General features: G+C 37.9%; 2 protein-coding genes across 3 annotated transcripts in view; one reads left to right on the forward strand and one right to left on the reverse strand.

Moving 5' to 3' along the window:
* LOC109397413 (beta-1,4-N-acetylgalactosaminyltransferase bre-4) overlaps window positions 1-21,434 on the reverse strand; it is a 112,734-nt gene that overhangs the window by 51,161 nt on the left and 40,139 nt on the right. The window lies entirely within an intron of this gene.
* Window positions 1,119-13,129, forward strand: LOC109412770 (E3 ubiquitin-protein ligase KCMF1-like). Of its 2 annotated transcripts, none has more exons than XM_062843027.1 (3): window positions 1,119-1,940; window positions 2,007-11,591; window positions 11,648-12,251. In XM_062843027.1, the coding sequence occupies exons 1-2, from the start codon at window positions 1,922-1,924 to the stop codon at window positions 2,597-2,599; spliced, it is 612 nt and encodes a 203-aa protein (XP_062699011.1). In that variant the 5' UTR covers window positions 1,119-1,921; the 3' UTR covers window positions 2,600-11,591; window positions 11,648-12,251. The 2 variants fall into 2 exon arrangements, with proteins under 2 accessions (XP_062699011.1, XP_062699012.1); XM_062843028.1 differs by lacking the exon at window positions 1,119-1,940 and adding an exon at window positions 12,965-13,129 and having other exon boundaries at window positions 10,939-11,591; window positions 11,648-12,131.

Here is a 21,434-nt window from a genome sequence, read left to right on the forward strand (position 1 = left end):
CGATCCAATTCCTTAAGTAACCACTGCAGAAATTTCTTGAGTTATCCCTGAGGGAATTCTGTGAGGATGCTATGAGGTAATTTCTTAAGGATCCCCTGAAGGAACTCTTTGGGGGTTTTCTGAGGAAATTCCTTGCGGAATCCTTGAGCTAATTTCTTGAGTAAACTTTGTGCGAATGGCTTGAGGATTCTCTATGGACATTTTTTGAAGGATTCCTGGTGAAATTTATAGAGGATTCTTTGTGTAAACAAAATACTAAACAATCTATTTTTAATCTTTTTTTTGTCAAATTCTATGAATTTCCAAGCAACTTTGCTTTAAAAAGCTATAATCTAATTTTTGGGTTATGTTGGGGTATCGAAGGTTCCTTTACGATTTGTATTTGAAATTTTGAACTAAAAGTCTTAAAATCATCAAAATTCGTTGCAGTAAAATTTTTGAAAATTTCAAAAGGAGCCACGATAGCATGAAGTTTGGAAACCTCTGGTTTACAAGATTGGTCACAATTTTTACCTAAAATGGATTTAGTTTTTACCTAAATTGGTTTGAAGATTGCAAAGAAGTTTAACCCTCGAGCGATCGCGCTGTTGTATTTTGTACAACACGTTGAAAAAATCTCGCTTTTTGTACTCAGCATCAGTGTGGTGCTGACGCAGGTAGTCAACCGCGCGAGTTACGGAAGGTTAAGAATGGCGAGTAAAGCACTGTCCAGTTAGAATCCGGACGCAAGTTATTATAACTTGGGGGTAAAAATTCTATTTAGGCAGTCCCGACTCATTACCTAAATGGAGATTTGGGTGTATTCCACTTCCGACATACTCACAAAATTTGAGCTCTTCCTTCGGAAGGAAGTAGAGCTGTGAGTCTCGAGAAGAAGTAGCCTCGGGCTGAATAAAGATAATAAAAACTGTCAAAGAATATTCAGTTGAAAAGAGGCAGGAAAAATTCTAGTGGGGACGTAGAGCCAGAAAGAAGAAAAGGACGAATTCGGAAACATGGAGATGTAATATGTGTTCACCATGTTGGGAGCGTTCAGCCTTTAGAGGAATAACTCAAAAACGGATGAAAGCTTGAGAATCCGTTTTTGAGTTATTCCTCCAAAGACTGACCGCCATAACCTCTCAACATTATCATCAACAGTCGAAATTCGAACAGCGTATTCACCACTCTTGCTCGTGAGCGAAGCATCTCATAGTTACAATCTTATCAAAATTCTAATTAACGATACCTTTAAAGGTTGTTCTTAGGTAACGTCCATCACGTTTTTTCCCTTTTGCCGATGAGCATAAGGACTTGACCAAGCATTGAATGTGTTATCTTTGGCCGTGACTCGGCCCGATTTCTACCCGGTATATTGAGAATAGTCCTTCAAATTCTCCCACAAAAGTCATTCATTTCAGCATGTGTGCGGTTTTGAAAACTTCTGAAAATTCGTTAAAAAATAAGAATGAGGAAGTAAGACTCACTCATTGTAGAATTGTGGGCAGTTTTTTTTTCTCTCCACCAACGATGAAAGTAATAAAAGAAAGAGAGTGTAGGTATAATTTTGCTAAGAGTGCTCTCCTTGATTGGTGAGCTGACTACTCCTCTTGTATAAAACCGAGGGCGAGGGGAAAGTATCGTTGAAGATTTGCTTGATTCTTTACCCGAGTAAACTGTGTTCAGTTTTATGTTCACAAACTTTAAAGTTCTACGAGTTAAAGTACCTACCTACCTTCAATGTGTTTGTTTCACAGATAAATTCATTGGTGAATTGTACCAAAAATGCTCTCTGTCAGATCAGGGCCGCATAAATAAAAAGGATACGAAAAACGAATCTGACGACATTTGCCCTTCAGTGATAAAGTTGACGTGACTGGTAGTGCTTGATTAGACGAGAATTTGCGAAAATTATGTGTTGCCGTACCAGTGACATATATAAATGAGCAGAATACATCTAGGTAAGTATAAAATAATGCTAATTTGTAAGATAAGTATATCATTCAATTAATTTCGTAATTTAACAGATATAAGTTGTGACGAGTGCGGGTGGAATAACTTTTCCGGAATCCGCTATGCTTGTCTGGTATGCGAACAATACGATTTGTGTGAGATGTGCTACTGTCAGCGCTGCAGCGGACAACAGCATGTAGCTTACCACCCGATGCAGGCGATCTTCCCGAAGTATCCCCTTTTCCAAGATGATCGCGAAGTCGCCAAAGATGATCTTCGGCTTTGCTGCCCTTACTGCGGCGAGAAAGATCTGCGTGTGCACGAAATGTTCCAACACTGTCAACGGTTCCACAGCTCAGATACCATTCCGGTTCGATGTCCGATCTGCTTGATGGATGAGGATAGAAACCGGAATTTGCTGCAGACTTCATTGTTGGAACATATGCTGACACGGCACAAGGAATACGAGCATCATGCCCAGGACTGTACGATCTGCATGGAACCGATGGTAACGACGAGCAATATTGAAAAGTTGCAGTGTGGCCACCCGTTTCATTCCGGCTGCATTTCGAATTGGCTGCAGAACAATGATAATTGCCCATTGTGTAGGGCGCCTGTTCGTAACCGTGGAAAATTTATTGATGACGACGAGTTTTTACCGATGTAAAGTGTTATCCACCAGTGAAAATATAAAAACAGTGCCACCTTTTATACGAAATAGTTTTGGGTTTCAAATCTTTATTTCTAGCGATTGAATTGCGGATGAATTTTGGCTGTAGGCTTAAAATAGCGCAATTTTTACTAGTATTATAAATCATCATCCATACAAATGGTGATATAGACTTTTAAGAATCAAATGAGTACAACGACACTGCTTTTATAAAAAAATCTGGAAAGTCTCAATAGACATTTGTATGGATGATGGCTCATGGTAAAAGTTCTAAGCTATTTTATAGTTTTAGCCAGAATATCATACAAATCGAAGCGCTAGAAACAGAGATTTTGAGCACTTAACATGACTACATATTTGGTATGGATTTCGGCATTGTCTTTATACTAGTTTCCACCACTGTATGACGATTTCATTTCTGTGCTTTTACAAATAAAGAACTACTGGTCCATCAATCAACATCGTCTGGGTCAAATAATTAATACATCCGAATTCTCCCTTGAACAAAACAAGAGGCTTTGCGTCCGCATGTGCAACATGTGCCCTACACAGGAAATCCTTCAAAGATTTCTCCAGGGATTTATTTGTGGATTCATCTATGAATTGTTTCGATTGTTCCTTCAAGAATTTATTACTTCGAGAATTTCTCCAGAAAATCTTTCGAGGTTTCCTCCAGGAATTCCATTGAGGATTCCTCCAGGAATTTCTTTGAGGATTCCTTCAGAAATTCCCTCATGGATTCGTCCAGGAGCCATCCCTGAGGATTCTTTGCGAATTAGCTGAGGAAATTTCTTAAGAAATTTACGATCTAATTCTTTAAGTAACCACTGCGGAAATTTCTTGAGTTATCCCTGAGAGAATTCTGTGAGGATGCTCTGAGGTAATTTCTTGAGGTATCCCTCTCAGGTAATTCCTTAAGTAATCTGTACGGAAATTTCTTAAGGCTCAAATTAGAATCGCATATTATCCGAAACTGAAAAATCACTTTTCTCCAGAATGACAAAAAAGTGAACAAAACCATTGTGTCCGATTCTCATAATTGACTAAATAAACAATCGGACATTCTTATTTTCTTTGATTTGTTGATCATTTTGGAAAAAAGTGCTTTTTTAGTTCTGGGATATTTGCCATTCTCAATGGAGCCTTAATGAATCCCCGCGGAAAATTCTTGAGGATCCCTGCCGAAATTTCGTGAGTAATCCGTAAGGGAATTCCTTGAGCATTCTCTGAGAAAATTTCTTGAGGATCCTCTGAAGGAACTCTTTGAGGATTTTCCGAGGAAATTCCATGCGGAATCCCTGAGCAAAATTCTTGAGCAAACTTTGTGCGAATTCCTTCTCTCAAGGATTCTCTAGGGATTTTTTTAGAGATTCTTTTCTGATGTAATATCTTGAGAATTCTTTGTGTAAATGTTTCGAGTCATCCCTGAGGGAATTCCTTGAGATTTCTGTGAGGAAATTTCTCTGGGCACTGATTCGGAAATTTCCAGGGGAATATTTGGATGAATTCTCGGAAGAATCTCTGGAAGAACTCCTGCAGGAATTTCCAGAGGAATTTTTGGATAAATCCCCGGAGAAACTTCTCAAGAAGTTTCTGGAGCAATTTCTGTATGAATTCCCGAAAGGATATGTGAAAGGATTTCTTGAAGAACCCTGAGAAAAAAAAATTTGGATGATTTGCAGGATAAATTTCTTGAGGAATTCGCGGAAGAATCTCCCGATACATTCCCGGAGGAATTTCATAGTGAATTCCAAGAGGAATTTCTGGATGGATTCCTTTATAAATTTTTTGAAGAATTCACAGAGGACTTTCTATAGGATTTTGTTTAAAGAATATCCGGACTTATTTCCGGAGGAATTTCTGAAAAATTTCACGAGGAATTTCTGCAAAGTTCCGAGAGAAATTTGGAAGAATTTCGGAGGAATTCACGGAGAAATTTCGCAAGAATTTCGGAGGAATTCTCAAAGGAATTTCTTCAGAGATTCCCGGAGGAACTTCTGGAGAAATTCCTTGAGTAGTTTTTACAAGAATAAACGGTGAAATTTCTCGAGAAATTCCCGTAGGAATTTCTGGTGGAATTCCCGGAAAAAAATTGTGGAGGAATTATTGAAGGAATTTATTCTTTTTTATCTGTATTAACGAGATTCTTGACCCTAGGCTAAATAGTTCATCTCGGGACCCACACTTACATTTCTTCTGGAATCCGTCCAAAAATGGTTGTAGGATTACAGTATGACCCATAAAAAAATGCGACATTCCATTTTTTTGCAGTATTTGATGATTTTTAATGAAATAATCCCAATGAATTAAACTTTTTTGGATTAGGATACAATAAGGAGGTCATTGTCATACAGGATCTCTAAAATTTTTGCCAAAATATTCATTGGTTACGTATATGGGATACCTTATAATTGTTAACAATTTCTAAATAAAATCAAGTTTTCCTATAATTTTCATAGCAAAATGAACTAAGATAAAAACTTTTAAACACATGGAAACCATGAAGAAATATGTACTCTTTAATACGCCCATGTTTGAAAAATATTTTAAAAATAATTTCAAATGTTTAGGAAACAAAAAATAAAAAAAAGGTGCTACATATTAAAATCGTATTTAAGATAAATTAATAAAAAACTTAACACTGTTAGAACATTTTTCAAAACATTTTTTTGTCGATGAAGGCATATATACCTGCCTTTATGATAGGTACAAATACTATGTACTTAAAAACAATTTCATGCTTAAAACATAATATTTTCTAAAAATTATCATTTGTCAAATAATTAAATTTTCACAAAATGGCTTTTAATTTATAAGTTAATATTTTTTATGCAATTCAGTATCATAATTTATATTTTATATAACTCATTTTGATATCATAATAGCCAATTTTTCCGAACTGGTTCATTATGCAACTGAAATGAGTTGCATAATGAAAAATAGTTGCATAATGTTCATAATGCAACTCATTTGAGTTGCATTATGAACATTATGCAACTCAAATGGGTTGCATTATGAAAAAAAAATTGCATAAAACGTTGTATGGAACTCGTTGCAAAACTCGATTTTTTCAGCACTCTTCGTATTTATCCAACTCGGCAAGCCTCGTTGGATAAATGTACGACTCGTGCTGAAAAAATCAACTTTTTGCAACTCGTTACATAAATAACTATTTCGTGCTTGTCCGACGAACCAACCAACTCCTGAAGACCTTATCCAGCCATAAAAGTACTATTTTGAAAATAAAATTTGATTGAATGTGATTGAAAGCAATTGAAAGAAAATTATATCCTTAAAAAACGGCCTCTGGCGCGTGGACGATTTCGACATCCATATGTTCAACGTTATATTTCCGAAGGTATTTGCATGGAATCAGTCTATGTTCCTTTGCCATTATAAGATTAGTGGCTCTACTATACTATCCAATAGATACAGGCGAGGTTAATCAGTTCGAAGTAGGGGAACGATGACTTTGAAAACTGTCGCATTTTTTTATGGGTCATACTGTACATCTAGAAGAATTTCTAGATGGTTATTTCATAAAACTAGCTAAGAAGTATTTTGTAGGGTTTTTTTGGAAGATTCCTCTAGGTAATCTTGTACGATTTAGGTTGGGTATCTATAGCGAACGGAAACTAAGTAGAATCGTACAAGTTTATCTGAGTAGCTTTTGAATTTTCTTTGAGTTTCCAAGATGTTTTGCTTGAAATCCTCCAGTAGTTTCTATTGAAATTCCCTCAGAAGCTTAATCGAGAATACCTCCAAGAGTTTATTCTGAGAATCCTCCAGGAATTTCTTATTTGATTCTTGTAAGAGTTCTAGAGAGAGCCTGAACATTTTAGACACCACATCTACCCCAAGCAGAAGGAAATAGCTACTGAAAAGATTGAAGTGCCATCTTTATAATAGCTTCCTACTGTAACCTTTAATAGTTTGTAATATATCGATCGCATTCTAGGAATATCTCGTCATTAGCATTAAGTAAGCAGTACCCAAGCAGACAAGAATATCGACAACCTAATAAAATGTTTCAATGATATATCATACCGCCTTAAGTTACTTGCGAGTTATATACGTAATTTCTTACAAAACTCAATATATGTGGAGAATTAGGGTAAAATGAGCATAATAACATTCGCGCGGTCACTGCCGTCACTTCTAATGGATTCGTTATATCATAATCCTCCAAACAAACGCTTCTTAACATATGGTATGTGGGGGCAAGATGGGTCAGGGGGCAAGATGGGTCATTACCGTTTTCAATCGCACAATATTTGTTTTGAATCTTTCAATAATTTTCCCAGATGAACGACGGGGATACACAAAAAAGTGGTATATTGTTTTGAAAATTCTATACGTTCCTCGCACAGAAAAAAATAAAATATTTTTTCGTTATACTCCTTATGCTATACATTCCATATAACTACGTGTATTGTGTAGACGGGGCAAGATGGGTCACCCTAATTTTTCGGTATGTTTGCATAGTTTTTGAAAATGTTTTATTTTTCATGGAAAGGCTATTCTGTGACCTACATTATCGAAGCGATGAGAGCACTGAAAATTTGAGAACATATTTTTTAAATTTTCCTTCAAAAAATATAGGTTTTCAAAGTCCGTTTATGGCTACCCGAACAAAAATCTTCTAGTTCTGAGAATAATCTACCGATATGTATCAACACTTTCTTCATGTAATCTGTACGTCTATAAAGCTTAGATGTATAGAGAAAAACTAGAAAATATAGTATTTTTTGATGGAGAAAAATCGAGTTTTCTAATAGCTGACCCAGCTTGCCCCCGTTAAAATGAGGTGGGGCAAGATGGGTCATGTTTTGAAAATTGTTTGTCAAGAAGCAGGTTTCAAACTTTATTACCTTTTTATACTATTATATCATAGCTGACTAGTGTATCTGAGAGTCGTGGTAGAATACAGAGAAATGCGATTTATATTTAGATAGTTATAGTGATCCATTTCTTAGGTGACCCATCCTGCCCCCACTATCCATACCATATATGTTATGGAGTTTCTTGTGAGTTTTTTAGATACTTTCATACAATACTCTAATATGTGTGAGGAATGAGAGTAAAACGAGCATAATTACATTCGCGCGGTCACTGCAATCACTTCTAATGGATTCCTTCTATCATAATCCACAAAAGAAACCCTTTATAGCATACCGCTTTAAGTTTCTTGCGAGTTATGTATTTAATTTCATACAAAACTCAATATATGTGGGGAATTAGGGTAAAATGAGCATAACCAAATTCGCGCGGTCACTGCTATCACTTCTAATCGATTCCTTGTATGACAATCCTCCAAATTACCGCTTCTCAGCATACCACTCATATGTTTCTTCTGAGTTATATAGCTGATTTCATATAAAACCCAATATATGTGGGGAATTAGGGTAAAATGAGCACAATTATATTCACGCGGACACTGTCATCACTTCTAATTGATTCCTTGTATTATCATCTACTAAAGAAACCCTTCATAGCATACGACCCTTAAGTTCCTTCTGAGTTATATAGCTATTTCTTTTTGTAGAGTGACCAGGTGGTGCTGCAGGATAGCTATTAGCAAAGTCTGGATCCTTTCCCTATCTTCCCCCTACTAGGACCAATACTCACGATAGACTAGACGATGTCGTCAACTTGAGCAAAGTGTGTAGTAATTAGTCTAGTGTTGTTACAAAAATAAAAGAAATTAATTATTACAAAGGATTAACATATCACAACATATAGAACCTTACAAATACACAAACAAGAAACATCACAAATTGACGCAGCACAACATATAACATAAATGTGCCCTGTTATCCAGATGGATAACATCTTCCGATCACAGGATGACGAGGTTTCATTTATTGGTTTAGGTCCATCAGTCATCCTGGAATTGTATTTTAGTTGGCAGTATGCCTTTTAGTTCACAGCATTTGTTGCTGTGTTCATAGCTTGGTTTTGTCTAGGAAAACTAATCCTAATCGGGCATCCCGTTTCAGGGTTCGATACTTGAGCTTAACAACTTGAAGTCCGTGGCAGGGAAAGGTTTACATCTCTATCACTTGACCGCTGCCCGAAATAGCCTGAAAGTTGGCAATCAATATTGGATTGCATTTCATGGGCCTCTATTTTTCCAGAACCCTATAAATGTATATTAAAACTCGGGGAATATTTACAAGTTAAAATAAAACATATAACACAAAGAACGCACGAATATAGAATTTATAACACATTTAACAATTATTCTGTCTTATAATTGTAACAAATATTTATACCCGTAACACAATCCAACGTTTGAGCAAGAATTTTTTGTGAATCGTTCACTGATTCACGAAAAATTCAGCTCCCATATGCTTCATATCCTTCATAACAATAGTGTTAAGGCCATATACTTAACACTACGATAAAGATAAATAACTTAACCTAAACTCAAAACGAAACCAAAACGAGTTTTGCTACCCGAAAGCCACAGTGCTTTCCAGAAACGTAGCGGTGAACAGGACTAACAAGTCCCCAAAAAACACCTCAACTCAAAAAAGATTTATGTTACCCGAAAGCCAAACTGCTCTCCAGATTTTGTAACGAATAAATCTTACCTCAACTAAACTTTACTTTTATGGACGAGCTCTGGTCCACAAAAATAAAATGGCCTTAAAACTGTAGTTATAATCCATCCAACTAGCTTTCATTTGCATACACGGGGTTTTTTAGTTGGGCGCCATGTTACTAAATACAACATGGAACCCTACAAATGCAAGGGCCCCACGTTGGGCGCCATGTTACAAAAATAAAAGAAAATAAATTATTTCCAAAGGATTAACACATCACGATACGTGGAACCTTATAAATGTACAAATAAGAGACATCACAAGTTGACGCAAGACAACACAAAACATGAATGTGCCCTGTCATCCAGATGGATAACATCTTCCGATCACAGGATGACGAGGTTTCATTTATTGGTTTAGGTCCATCAGTCATCCTGGAATTGTATTTTAGTTGGCAGTATGCCTTTTAGTTCACAGCATTTGTTGCTGTATTCATAGCTTGGTTTTGTCTAGGAAAACTAATCCTAATCGGGCATCCCGTTTCAGGGTTCGATACTTGAGCTTAACAACTTGAAGTCCGTGGCAGGGAAAGGTTTACATCTCTATCACTTGACCGCTGCCCGAAATAGCCTGAAAGTTGGCAATCAATATTGGATTGCATTTCATGGGCCTCTATTTTTCCAGAACCCTATAAATGTATATTAAAACTCGGGGAATATTTACAAGTTAAAATAAAACATATAACACAAAGAACGCACGAATATAGAATTTATAACACATTTAACAATTATTCTGTCTTATAATTGTAACAAATATTTATACCCGTAACAGTGTGCAGCAGCAAAGCCATATTCGCGCGCGGTGGCTTCAAGTGATATTTTTATTTTTTTAAATTCTTTTTAATTATTTTTTTTTCTGGGCCTCGACGAGGGAACCCAGCATTCGTCCGACTACAAGAGATGCAGTGAGTGGTGTGAAAGAATGAACATCATTCATGTGGTTCGTCGACGGGCAATTTTGATCTACTACTGGGTACTGCAATCAGTAGCAAACACAGAGAACCAGCTGAATATCCGGTGAGCTCGTTCCTTGTTGTTCTTTGGAAGACCAATTTAAGAACATCCCAACTAACAATGATAGCTGATTAACAGCTTATTCAGCCAAAATTTTTTAAAAATAAGCCTAAGAGCGGTTTATTCGTCTGTTGTACAGCAACAATGTTTGTTGCGATGTTTGGTTAGATTCAATAACAACTTAATAAAAGTGAATTCGAAAACTTGATATTGATGTGTTTCTTTTTAACTTATCTTTGATTTAATGCTATTTTTGCCAACAAAGTTCACTTTTATGAAATGTGGCGGGTAGAAATCATATTGCTTACTTTCCTTCTTATAATTCAGATTATTTTTAGCTGGGGAAATGATCGTTATGTTTCCATCACGTTTCAGAGAGCGAGCAATGGCGCTTTAGCCTTTAGACTTTCGAGCCAGGACATAAGGGACAAATACCTATGCCCCATCCTTGGCCCCATCCCAGTAAGAGGAGCTCCAACGGATTGTGGCTTCGTGGTCGTGCGACTACCCAGTCAACCAGTGATCGTATAGGATGTTGCGTAAGATGCTAAAGTGGAGGCGATATGCGTACATTTTACATGCGCCTAAACGGAGACATGCACGTATATGGCCTCCGGTTTATCATCTTGTGCAACATATTATACGATTACTGGTTGTCTGGGTAGTGTCACTAATCTACAATGCAATTGGGTCTTTAAACTAGGAATAATGTATTGATTTTATGATTTCATACGAAAGAACACCTTTTTCTGAGCCACTATGATTTTTTTCAGATTTTTAGAACTTTATTTTGATACCTAAAATCAATTGCAAAGAGATTTTCTGAAATCACTTTTTGACAGCTGGGCAACTGCTTGACAGCTCCGCTCAGTACAAAATGCGACGAGGGGTGATTCGTCAAATCGCTCCCATACAAACTTCAAACTGATTTTTAAATAGGTTCCCGGGCACCAAAATTCATGCAAATTTGGGTTTCGGCTCAGTTGGGCATGCAGATTCAGGAAATGAAATTGTCTCAACACCGCTAAAGAAGCCAATTGTGACAAAGTGACCCGTAATTGTGTGATGCGTGTGTGTAGTTTCTCGTGCAAATGATTCTTACTGTTTATAGTTTTTGTTTTGTTTTGTTATATCATTCACTAGAATTCGACAGATAGGGTACAATTAAGTAGGTAGAAAGAAGTAGGGGAAGTTAGTTTGGCATACGCTTCGCACTTGAGATAACGCCACAGCAACTGATAAAATTGCGAACAGAAAGTTAGCTTAGGTGAACATAGTATTCAGTTTCGGTTGTTCCAGTCGTTCACAAGTTGTTCTCCCTAGTTCCCTAGCTCCCTACAGTGTTCAAAATGAGTGATGAACATAGAGGTTCGTTTTGATAATTTTCAAGAAACATTGTGTATTCTACTAACTTATATTCACAGGTGTTAGCTGTGACTACTGCCTAGATCACAACTTCACTGGCATACGGTACGCTTGCCTGGTGTGCGAGAATTATGATTTATGTGAGGATTGTTTTGGAGGACGATATTCCAACTTATTGCACAAGCCATACCATCCAATGCAACAGATTCTAACAGAAGCAGAATTTTCCAAAAGGCTAGATGAAAGTGAGTCGGACGAAGTGTGCACGTTTCGCTGCCCATATTGCGGCGATGATGGCTTCACCGCTAATACTCTGACCGCGCACTGTGAATCTTATCATTATGAAGGTGGACATCCGGTTCGATGTCCAATATGCCTTGTATACCAAGAGATTGATGTATTTTTCCTTAGAAAAACGTTATACCAGCATATGCAAAAACGGCACAATGAATACTGCACTTCGACGGAAGAGGTTTCAAATTCCAGCGAAGCACAAGAATGTCCCATCTGTATAGAGCAAATGCCGTCGAATTATAATACAAGGTATCTTTCCTGCGCACATCAATTTCATTCAGGATGTATAAACGTGTGGCTTCAAAATAATTCTAGTTGTCCAGTATGTAGAATTGAAGTAGACCAATAAAAGTGAATACACATACAACATTTTCATGATTTTTGCACGCATTGTTATTCATCAGAGACGATCGGATTCTTTCTTGTATTATCATAAATGTATTATCATCATAATTATCATCATTATCAAATCATAAGATTTGCCGTAGTTCATATAATATAAGCAAAGCACATATATGTATGAAACGAGCTAACTAGTTTATCTGAAAACTATTGAAGCGCGTAATGAAAATGGTTCACTTCCGACGATCATGACATCAAAAATTTGAAAACAGGAATACATCCAAATCAAAGACCTTACATCGTTATATAGTCATTGCAAAGTGATCTGCTCATGGTACTTTTGATAACTGTGAAAGATTTAATGGAACACTAGCCTGCGAAGCAGACTATCTCAGTTTGAACGTCATGCTAGAAACAAAAAAAAAAATAAAGCCGATGTTTCTAATCTCAGCATCAAAAATAGCTTGTTTCAATCATTCCAATCGCGAATTGCCAATTCCTGGAATTGTTCATATCAGCTAAACTCGTGCATGATAACAACACAGTTAGCCATATTAAAGCCGCCAATTCGTTGAGCTAATTTCATTAAGTACACGCTACTTGAAGCGCTCAAACATCCAACAATATCTTTTATCCTAGGGGTCAATTGAAAAAATACAATGGCTAGTGATAATGATGGTTTGTTTTCATTTGATAATTATTCAAAATGTTATTCTATAAAGTTGTAAATTGTTTTACAGGTATCATCTGTAGCTACTGCACCTCTATCGACTTCGATGGAAACCGTTATGCTTGTTTAGTGTGCGAGGGTTATGATTTATGCGAAGACTGCTTCTTTGAAAAAAGTTTCACCTTAGACCACAAGCCATATCACCCAATGCAGAAAATATTGACGGAAGCAGCATTTTTCAAGAGCCTGGAAGAAAGTGAATCGGGCGAAGTGGACAAATTTTGCTGCCCGTACTGCACTGAAAAAGATTTTGCCGCCGGAAATTTAATACACCATTGTAGAAAATACCACCGGGTTGGGGGACATCCGGTACGGTGCCCGATATGCCTAGTTTACCGAAGCATTGATGTACGATTCGTCAAGAATGGATTGTACCAACACGCACGTGAACAACATGGTGAATATTGTGCTGCAGTTCCAGAACCTTCAGCTCCGTGTGCTACCGAGTTCCTTGAATGTCCAATTTGTTTTGGGCAAATGCTGGCGAAGGATGATACAAGGAGCCTTCCCTGCTTACACCAATTCCATTCGCAATGTATAGAGGATTGGCTTGAAACTAATCCCAGCTGTCCCGTTTGTCGATTGGAAATTACTTGACAGTGTTTAAAGATAATTTAGCCATAGTAAATAAATTTAGTTCTATTTATTTATTGGATACTAGCAGTCCCGGCAAACGTCGTCCTGCCTGCATACTCTGTTTTTTGACATCCGGTTCCATGAATAAATGCCCCTTAAAATGGAATTTCAGATTTTCCCGTTTTTCCTGCCTTCCCGGTCACTTTTTCTAATTATTTTTTCGTACGAACACGACGGAGCTCTGGCGAAATGCAACAGTGAAAGAATCATGCCGATCTGTTTACCCGTTCCCGAACCTATTCGTGACATACAAACACCATTCAATTTTTATATATATAGATACTAGCTGTCCCCGGCAAACTTTGTCTTGCCTACTGCGTTTTTGACGTTCCAAGTCAAAGCCCCCCGTCAACTCCCCTGTTCAAAATGTATGAAAACCCGATTTTCAAAAACTCTCAATTTTCCCATGTTTTAGGCCTCATAAACCTTCCTTGGGTGAAAACTAACAGAACAAAACTAAGACGACCCAAATCGGACCTTCCGTTCGCAAGTTATGCGCGGTCCCACGTATGCCACTACATTTTTATATATATAGATAGTGAGTTGCTGGGAAATGGATTGCATAAAGGGGATCACAAACCTGTACTTCTACACGAATCTGATAAGATTTTACCTCTTTTTCCACCCGTTTCAGATAAATATTCTGTAGTAGAAAATTGTTGTGAACATTTGTAAGGTTCTAGCATATAATTGTTTAATATCTATTCCAGTATAACCAGAACGGTAGAACAAAGATATGGTATGTATGTGAATATCAGTAATGTGATGGTTTGAACATTCAATACTGCATCAGTATTGGACTTCTAGTGTATGACTCAAAATATCGTGGAGGAAAAAAAACCAACAGACCCAGCGGCCAGCGAGTACGACATTAGGCATTTCTTCTGCATGATCGAGGATGCGATTCAGTCAATGCACTTTGGATTAGTGTAGATAGAACAAATGCCTGTCAAATTTTCAAGCATAAGTAGTCGCCATTGACGTAATAGTAGTCATTGAAAATCCGAAAGTAGTTTTTCTCGTTCAAAACTGAAAATTTCATACAAAAATGTATTCACTTGTATTGCAGGTCAATGATGGATCACAGTGAAGTTGAAATTCCATGAAAGCATCTCAGTTTTCAACGAGAAAACTGCTTTTGGCATGCCAATTGGTATCTCATTCAATTACTACATTCATAGACACCTAATCTAGGTGTGACGAAAACTTACTATGATTTTCGTTGACATCTGTTCCAATGTTTCAATATTGGAAATTTGATGCAACACATTAGTGCTATACCGTGGAGTCAACTTCAGAATCATTTTCAAATTTTTATTCTGAATCCTCTGCATCTCTCTGGTATTACAACAGCTCGACCATATGGGGATAGCCTACAACATGGCCGGTCTGAAAATTTGTATAGGGTATCGCGCTACTTGGGCGGTGGTTTTCTTCGTCTGTTATTTTCGTCTGTTTTCCACTGTAATTCGGTCAATTTTGAGCCGATTGACTTGAAATTTTGTACACGGTTAGATACTATACCTATCTCACTGCATTCCAATAATTGTGTCAATTGGTTCAAGATTGACTGAGTTATAGTGGAAAACAGACGAATATAGAAGCCACCGCCCAAGTAGCGCGATTCCCTATGTGCTTTTTTTGCACCGTATTCGACCCTCTGCAGAAATTTTTTGTCACACCACAATATGTTCCCACCAGTTTCAGCATACATTGGTTCGTTTCGCTGCTAGCAACTTTAAGCGTCGGTTACACTTTTTAGGTGGTGCTTGGAATAATCGGTTTGTTTACTTGCTTCTTTCTTTGGTGTTTGACGTGTGAACACTTGCACGGTAATCTAAAAAGCAAAGCAAGATGCAACAAATCAAAAATTTGTTTTCGCGACAAAGTTTTGATTTCCTGTTAATAAAAGTGGGTATAAACACTTAACGTATTTATTGCACTTAGTTTGAAAACTTCCTATGTGGTTTTTAAAAGTTAAGTTTATATCTAGTATTGCATCTTGCTTTGCTCTTTTGATTACCGTGCAAATGTTCAATCATTCAATATATTTGTTCACACGTCAAACACCAAAGGAAGTAGCATGTAAACAAACCGATTATTCCATGCACCACCCAAAAAGTGTAACCGACGCTAAAAAACTTTAGCAGCGAAACGAACCAATGTATGCTAAAACATGATTAATATAATTGGTAAAATTTTCCCTAAACTCCAGAAACTATCTGTAAGAAAGAATTGACGCTTTTATTCTACTACACAACAATAATTCAGCTTGCAGACACACATGAATGTACTTTTTTGAACATTTTTTATGATGTATGGTCGACTAATGCAAAGAAATGCACATGTTGTGAAGATTATTAAGGATTATTTGATATTATTTGATAACTCAAAACACTCTTATGTTTGTGTATCGCAATGATAAACTGGGAACACTGTTTCGAGTGCACAATAGCGTCTTCTCAAGCTCGTGATAAATATCGTGTTTCGTAGTGAATTACCACATTTTTTTTCGTGAGTTGTAGTGCATAATATAGTTTAGCGCTGCTAGTGAGAGAAATTAAAGTGTACAGGTGGGAAACAGTAGTGTTTTTGTGATTTTTAACCGTAAATTGTGTGATCGATACAATGGGGAAAAAATTACAATAAAGAAACGCCAAACACGTTAAGCTTAAACTGCAAGAATAGTCTTGTCGTGATAAGCTCCAAAAGCTCACATTATCTTGCATGCAATATTGTATGTAACTTGCGAATGCAGGTGTGGTGGAACTTTCATCTAATCAGTGATGCTAGTTTCATTGAAACGTGTATAACGCAATGAGAGAAAATGCTAATTATTTTCTTGTGATGCATTCTCGGAAAGGAAATTAAACGAAATCACTGGTGACATTCGGGTGAAGGTTCTGCTTTTCTATCCTATTACTTACTTGTAGAAATAAACAAGTATATAATTAATTATCAGATACATTTAAAAATTAAACAAATAAATAATAACAATAAACAACAATAACAATTGAATTGATAGGCTTATAATTTAACTACCACAAATATTTTTGTATCGGTTTCAGTAAAACAATTACGTTATACACAGCTAATTTACCCGCAAACGAATACTACAGAAGTCAGCATGAGCTTTCCTATTAACAAGAAGGGTTTCATCCACTCGGAGGAAATTGAAACGGAATGTATTGAGGAATCTATGGAGAACCAGCTGTTAAGAGACTCTGGTTCGGAGGACCAATCGTGTTCCTCTTCCATACTCGATACTTCAAAACGTGTCGATCGAATCGATAGTGAAAGTGATGACGATGTTAATGTCACTATCAAGCCTGCACTAGCAGATAAGATAGATAACAACACGTCGAAAAACGAGCTCGATTGCAAAATTAAATGGCGTAAGAACCTGACTAGTAGTGAAAGGAGCAGAATGAAGAGACTACTGAAATCTGGTCTAACCATGGAGGATGCTCGGAGGCAAGTACTCTCAAACGATGCTCCTGAGACTCCAAATGTGGGAAAACGGTCGAGAGATGGCGATCAAGGCGGCAGTGGCGAAAAACCGGATGCTAAAAGGTCGAAGGCGCATCTCTGTCCGAGGGAACGTGCTGGATTATCTAACTATGATAACCAGGCTACGTCCAGAAAGCAGAATGACCGGAGTGTAAATGAAGCTGGAAGAACTAAAGGAATTAATGAACGTCCTAGGAGTTCAAAGGCTGATTGGAACTCAGGAGGTCATTCTTTCAGGAACGTGGCAAGCCTGGTAAAAGTTTAAATAATCTTGAACAGGTTTCCTAGCAAGCAAATGTCGACAGCTCAACTCGATGCTGTACAAGATGCTCTGCTTCTAAAAATTGAAGAGCAAAAACATGCAACGGTAAAACCAAAATTTACCAAATGTAGCTACAAACAAGGGTATATGATCCTTGCTTGCAAGGATCAAGCAACTGCGTTGTGGTTGAAGGAGGTTATTCGGTTGGTTACCCCATGCGAAAATGCGGAGCTACTTGCTCTGGATGAGAAAGACATTCCTCGTCCAGAGCTGTTCCATGCATTATTTCCTTTAAGCGCTGACTTCAGTAATGAGAGACTGAAGGGCCTAATAGAAAGCTAAAATGATGGGATTAATACAGCTGGCTGGATTATATTTCACCGTTAAAACGTAAACAAACATGCAGAGTGGAAGTTATATTTGGACGAAGAATCGCTAAGGACTTTAGCGGACCGCAACTTTGTCCTTAACTTCCGCTTTGGCGAAACACAAGTAAGAAAAGCCAAAATTCAAGGCAGGAGCCAAGAGGATGGCATTTCAAACGAAATTGAGCCGATACTATACGTAGAAGATGAAACAGCACCCAGCGACTCGAAAGTAGGAACTAATGGAGCCAAAATGGAGGCCTCAGCTAGAGTTTTTCTATGGGTGAGAACGAAGGGACAACAGACGATCGTAAGTATGAAACAGTATACAACAAGTAACCCCAACTGGAAACACGTGACAAGGCTATCGCTCCGCCAAAAGGAAGACAGGAGCGGAGAACGAAAAAAAATGAAGCCAATTAAGTTCCTGCAGGTGAACCTCCATCACGCCAAGGGCTCTTCAGCCGTTTTAAGCCGGAGGTTCAAAAAGGAGGGACTGGACATGGCCCTTCTGCAAAAGCCATGGTCCAATAAAGGAAAAAATCTAGGAATTCAAACGCATACATGTAAGTTATTTTATGACGAGACTCAGAGTTCACCAAGAACTGCAATTCTCGTGAATAAAACTATGAAATGTTACCCTATTACAGAATTCATCAAACGTGACATCGTGGCGGTCGTGGCTGAGGTACCAACCACCAAGGGAAAGACGGAGGTCGTCGTGGCTTCAGCGTATTTTCCTGGTGATGTTCCTGAGGTACCTCCTCCTGAGCTGTCATCACTCATTCAATACTGCCGTGATGTCAAAAAGTCTTTCATCATCGGCTGTGATGCCAACGCTCATCACACGGTGTGGGGTAGCACCGACATCAACGGTCGAGGTGAGTGTCTATTAGAATTCCTATCTTCTAATAGTATCAGAGAAGAGGTTTTAGATTTGACTTTGCGCAACTCTGCAATTTCTGAGAAAATTCGGAATTGGCATGTCTCAGATGAAACTTCATTATCAGATCACAAACATATAGTTTTTGAGTGGGGTGGAGGCGACTTACCACCAACAGCATATAGAGACCCGAAAAAAACGAACTGGGGTCATTATGCTGAACTCTTGAATTCTGACACTTTAACTAATGATACTAGTATTAAGACAATACAACAACTTGAATCATTTTCACTAGAGGTAAGCAAGGTGATTCTAAATGCATATAACAGTAGCTGTCTCATCAGGCAATCTTCTTCTAGTAGAGACGTGCCTTGGTGGAACTCGAAATTGGAACGCCTCAGGAAAACATCTCGAAAAATGTTTAATAAGGCAAAACGTACCTTAAATTGGGCTCAATATAGGAAAGCTCTAACCGAATACAACAATGAAATAAGGAAATCAAAGAGAAGGTCTTGGATTCAAATGTGCGAGAGTATAGATAATACTCCAACTGTTGCTAGATTACAGACAACTCTTGCTAAAAACCATTCATCTGAACTTGGCAACCTTAAGCGTCAAGATGGGATGTTTAGCAAAACTAATAATGAGACACTAGACCTGATGATGGAAACTCATTTTCCAGGCTCGGATTTATGTGGGGATACTCAGAGTACTGGTGTACAAAGTTGTACTATGCAGATCACATCGGAGGCCTGTAGTACAGAGAATCATACACCAGACATAGCTGATGAAATCTTCACATTTTCGAGAGTGGTAAAAATCTGCAGCTGTGGACGGAATATTTCCAGCACTGCTTCAAAATGGAGAAGTGGTTCTGATTCCGTTCCTTTATGAAGATTTTAAGGCAAGCTTGAGATTGAACTACATTCCATCGAATTGGAGGTTGGTAAGAGTTATTTTCATACCTAAACCTGGTAAACGAGATAAAACGAATCCAAAATCTTTTAGGCCTATCAGTCTGTCATTAGTACTGCTGAAAACCATGGAAAAGGTTTTGAAGGAATACGTTAATTCAACTTACATGCAGGCATATTCATTGTCTAAATATCAGTACGCTTATCAATCTGGTAAGTCAACCGTTACAGCGCTTCATACGCTGATAAAGAAAGTCGAAATATCTCTTTCAGTGAGGGAAATTGCGCTCTGTTCTTTCTTGGACATTGAAGGAGCTTTTGACAATACGTCCTATTCTTCAATGGCTATTGCCATGAAGAAACGAAATTTCAACACTTTTATTATTGACTGGATTCATTCTATGCTTGCAAAAAGAGAAATCACTTCAGAGCTAGGTGGTTCGTCTGTAACCGTAAGAGCCTTGACGAAAGGATGTCCGCAAGGAGAAGTACTCTCTCCACTTTTGTGGTCTTTGGTTGCAGACGATCTTCTCAGGAGCTTAGAAGCTAAAAGTTTCGAAGTTGTAGGCTTTGCGGATGATATAGTCATTTTGGTAAGAGGGAAGTTTGACCACATAGTTTTAGAAAGAATGCAGCAGGCCCTAAAGCATACGCAATCTTGGTGTACAAATGAGGGTCTAAGCATCAACCCGTCAAAAATCGTAATAATACCATTCACTAAAAGTTAGTAATCAGGTAAAATACTTAGGTGTAATCCTTGATGCTAAGCTGAACTGGAATGCTCATCTTGACTACGCGATAAATAAAGCGATTAACGCGCTATGGTTATGCTCCAAGACCGTCGGGAGGAAGTGGGGCTTGAAACCAAAAATGATTATGTGGATTTACACATCTATAATACGACCAAAACTGACCTACGCTTCGTTAGTGTGGTGGCCAAAAACTAAGGAGGCTACTACAGGAGCGAAGCTAGCTAAGCTTCAAACACTTGCGTGTGTTGCTATAACATGAGCGATGCGCAGCACTCCATCCAAAGCATTAGATGCTATTCTTGACTCTATGACATTTCCCCGAATTCCATTACCCAGAATGACATTACCCCGAATGACATTACCCCGAATGACCCATTTCCCCGAGTTCCATAACCCCGAATGACCCAGTACCCCGAATGTTTTTATAATAATAATAATAATAAATTTTCTATTTGCTGAAATGAAGGAAAGCCATGCCGTTAACCCCGGAATGAATTAGCTTGGTTGATAATATTTCATTCTGCCTTTTAGAGAGCTGAATCACTCAGAGGAGAGAATATTCAAATCTTGGAACACCAAAGAACTGCCAAAAGCCAAAAGAAGGAAAATATCATTATTGAACTATTGGTTTCAGATCATATGATCGAAGAATAATAATGAATAATAAGAATAATAAACTAGGGTCTGTCCATAAACTACGTAGACTCTTAAGGGGGGACGGGGAGGGGGGGGGGGGTCTGGCCAAAGTCTACGCTCCATACAAATTTCGAAAATTTTGTATGGACAAAAGTCTACGAGGGGGGAGGGGGGGTTCCGAGATGACCAAAAATAAGTCTACGTAGTTTTTGGACAGCGACCGATTGGTCATGTCACTATTCTGTATGACAGTAAACCTTGAAGAATAGCCTATGATTAAAAGAAGGAAAAATCTCTGATAAAAGTATCACCGATTGAAACGCCAACAAATTCTTTGAAAGAATAACTAGAAAGAATAGCCTATGTTTGAAAGAAGTAAATCTGATGATCACATTAGCAGTTGGAATGCCAAAAATTACCTCAGTAGTGTGGTTAGAAAGAACAACATATGCGCAAAGAAGGAAAATCTCCAGGTCTCCAGATAGGCTTACGGATAAATCATTGGGGGTAATGGGTCATTCG

Source organism: Aedes albopictus, chromosome 3 (assembly GCF_035046485.1).
Source record: "Aedes albopictus strain Foshan chromosome 3, AalbF5, whole genome shotgun sequence".
Taxonomy (NCBI): domain Eukaryota; kingdom Metazoa; phylum Arthropoda; class Insecta; order Diptera; family Culicidae; genus Aedes; species Aedes albopictus.